Source organism: Equus quagga, unplaced genomic scaffold (assembly GCF_021613505.1).
Source record: "Equus quagga isolate Etosha38 unplaced genomic scaffold, UCLA_HA_Equagga_1.0 HiC_scaffold_1595_RagTag, whole genome shotgun sequence".
In the NCBI taxonomy this organism is placed as follows: Eukaryota; Metazoa; Chordata; class Mammalia; order Perissodactyla; family Equidae; genus Equus; species Equus quagga.
Genome location: NW_025792769.1, coordinates 20,879 through 24,084, shown reverse-complemented (window position 1 = coordinate 24,084; position 3,206 = coordinate 20,879). Strand labels below are relative to the sequence as shown.

The 3,206-nt window shown below is 40.5% G+C and overlaps 1 protein-coding gene across 1 annotated transcript; it reads left to right on the top strand.

Moving 5' to 3' along the window:
• Positions 1-1,656: 1,656 nt before the first annotated feature.
• Positions 1,657-2,679, top strand: LOC124232002 (olfactory receptor 10H4-like). The gene has a single exon (XM_046648993.1). The coding sequence runs from the start codon at positions 1,750-1,752 to the stop codon at positions 2,677-2,679; it is 930 nt and encodes a 309-aa protein (XP_046504949.1). The 5' UTR covers positions 1,657-1,749.
• The last annotated feature ends 527 nt before the right edge of the window (positions 2,680-3,206 follow it).

The following is a 3,206-nucleotide window of genomic DNA, read 5'->3' as shown; positions in this document are numbered from 1 at the left end:
GGGATTGGAAAAGCTATTCCTTCTCCATTAATTTCTAATTTTAGTGTATTATAATCTATATAATAGGTAACCGTGGAATTGATGGAGAATGTTTTATGTCCTAATACAGAGTCAATTTTTGTAAAAGTCCTCTCTGTGTTTGATAACAATGTTTGATCACTTTTTTGGAAGAGTCTAAATATACCCAATAGCTAATGTCTCAATATTATTAATTACATTTCAAGTAATAATTCACAAATTGCATTTCTGAATTCTGTTAAAATATCTAACTATAATTTATCTATTATTGATTTAGCTATTTCTATTTCTATCTCTTTCATTGATGTTGTGTCAATTAATTATTACTTAATATTCCAGGATGCATTGTTTCACAGATTAATGATATTTATGCTGCTCACTAAGATAGTCTTCTAACATTTATAAAATATTATTTCTTTATCACTAGGTATATGTGTGTAATTTTTAAATTTCAGTATGCATTTAAAAACTGAGTATGTTTTGCTTTGCACCCAACAATAATGAGAATACACTTAATGATTAAATTAATAATGATTTCTTAATATTTTCACACCCAATCATTCATTCATACCATGATCAAAGTTTTCTCTGTTGCCTTAAAAATACTTTGCAGATGGTTTATCTACATCAGGATCCAATCTAGTACCCTATATTGCATCTGCTTGTTACGTCACTTGAATTTCTCTTCATCCTTTTCATCACCTGGTTTATTGATGAGACCAAACCAGTTTCTATGGAAGGTTCTGCCTTCTGAATTTGTCTGTTGCCTCCCCATGGTATCATGTAGTTTGACCCTGCATCCTCTGTACAACGATCATTCTTTCATGATCAGCTTTGGCCAATGGGCACGTTTTCAACCTGGTTCCTGTATCCTCTTAACGCTAGCCCATTACTCAGGGAAAGTTCCATTTCACAATGGCAGACACGTCCTAGGCTTTCTTTCATACTCAGACCATTTCTCCAGGATTCCTGCTTCCTTTTAGTGACTGGTCATAATGGAGACATTATGATTCTTGCTTCCTTAAATCCATTTTGTCTGTTATCAAGATTGCTGCAACAACTCTCACTGGGTATATTTGCCTGGCATATAGTCATCCATCCTTCTATTTTCAAACTTTCTATTCTGTTCCTTCAGAAGAGCAAACACAAATACAAAATAAGATGGCAGATATACGTACCAATAAAATAGTATTAAAACAAGCATAAATGGGTTAATTAGTTAAAAAAGAGATTCTGAGAGAAAAAAGATTTTTTTAAGCCCAAGATCCAAATATATGTTTTCCTGAACAGCCACACCATTCAAGAGAACATTACACAGACCATCTTTATCTGTCTTTAATGATTACAGCCTGGGAACTTTTATTTCTTTTACTCACTGTTAGTAAAAAGTCAGTAGTCAAACTATGTCTTGACTATGTAATATGCTGATCTCATTCTATCTATTCCAGTGCTGATAGTAAGGACTCTTATGATTTACTCCTTGTTGTGCATGAAGATTGTGAGACCCAGAAAAGTTAAGCCAATTGCTCAATAGTATAAAGCTCTTAAATTGCCATCAAGTGTCAGTTAGAATCTATGCTTTAATCACCGTGCTTCATTCTGTTTCTGATCTGAGCAGATGCAGCATCCTGGCCTGGACAGAACTGGAGCACGGTGACTGAATTCATCCTCATTGGCTTCTCCACCTTCCCCCAGCATCTCCTGCCCATCTTCTTCTTCCTGTACCTGCTGATGTACCTGTTCACGTTGTTGGGGAACCTGCTCATCATGGCCACCATCTGGAGTGAGCGCAGCCTCCACACGCCCATGTACCTCTTCCTGTGCGCCCTCTCCATCTCTGAGATTCTGTTCACTGTGGCTGTCACCCCTCGCATGCTGGTGGACATGCTCTCCACCCATCACTCCATCACCTTTGTGGCCTGTGCCAGCCAGATGTTCTTCTCCTTCACGTTTGGCTTCACACACTCCTTCCTGCTCATGATCATGGGCTATGACCGCTACGTGGCCATCTGTCACCCCCTGTGCTACAATGTGCTCATGAGTCCCCGTGACTGTGCGCATCTTGTATCCTGGTGCTGGGCTGGTGGCTCAGTCATGGGGATGATGGTGACTGTAATAGTTTTTCACCTCACCTTCTGTGGGTCTAATATGATCCACCATTTTTTCTGCCACGTACTTTCCCTCTTGAAGTTGTCCTGTGGGAAGGAGACATCCTCTGTCACCTTGGGTGTGATCCTGGTGTGTGTCACGGCTCTGTTGGGCTGTTTGTTCATCATCTTCCTCTCCTATGTCTTCATCGTGTCTGCCATCTTGAGGATCCCCTCAGCTGAGGGCCGGCACAAGACCTTCTCCACATGTGTGTCCCACCTCACTGTGGTGGTCGTGCACTACGGTTTTGCCTCCATCATCTACCTCAAGCCCAAGGGCCCTCATTCAATGGACAGTAACACCCTGATGGCCACCACCTATACAGTCTTCACGCCCTTTCTTAGCCCAATCATTTTCAGCCTCAGGAATAAGGAGCTGAAGAATACCATAAAAAAAGCTTCCTCAGAAAATTCTGTCTCCTCCGCTCCTGACAATTTGTGGGTGAGGAACTATGGTAGAAAGGCTGAGATATTTATGTCCCCAAAAGGCTGTTGTAAGGACTCAGCTGAGTGAAAATACCCACACTCCGTAGGAGTTCAGCACAATCTAGCTATTTGCTTTTCCTTAATTTGTTTTCTTCCTCCTCCAGAGGCTGGGCAATCACGATCTCCTATTAATGACTGAGTGTGATGGACTCCAATCCAGTATCTAAGCCTAAGAATGTGCTATCTCTCTGTGGGAAGGTGGGAAGCATCACCTGGATGTGTCTGGGCACTGATTCTCGTGGTCCTTCCTGAATGGACAAGCAGGGGAAGACTTTATTACGCCCCACCAAATACGAATGAAGAAAAATAGGATAATAATAAATCCCACCAGCACTGAGTCCTTCCTTTGTATCAAGCATTGTGTCTAGTGTTTTCTTATTCTTTTCTTTTTAATTGTGACAAACATACAAAAGAAAATGAAGTACTTGTCTCTGAGAAAATGGTTTACTGTTTAACATTCTTCACTGCCTTTGGGAGTGAAACACTCTAAGGGATGTTTTCTCTGTTGAGCTGAGCTGAGTAAAGGAATCAGAATAAATACAGAGAGAGAGGACT

What these genes read in the sequence shown, in the direction of transcription:
- LOC124232002 (XM_046648993.1), top strand. Translation starts at nt 1,750, where the DNA reads ATGTACCTGTTCACGTTGTTGGGGAACCTGCTCATCATGGCCACCATC.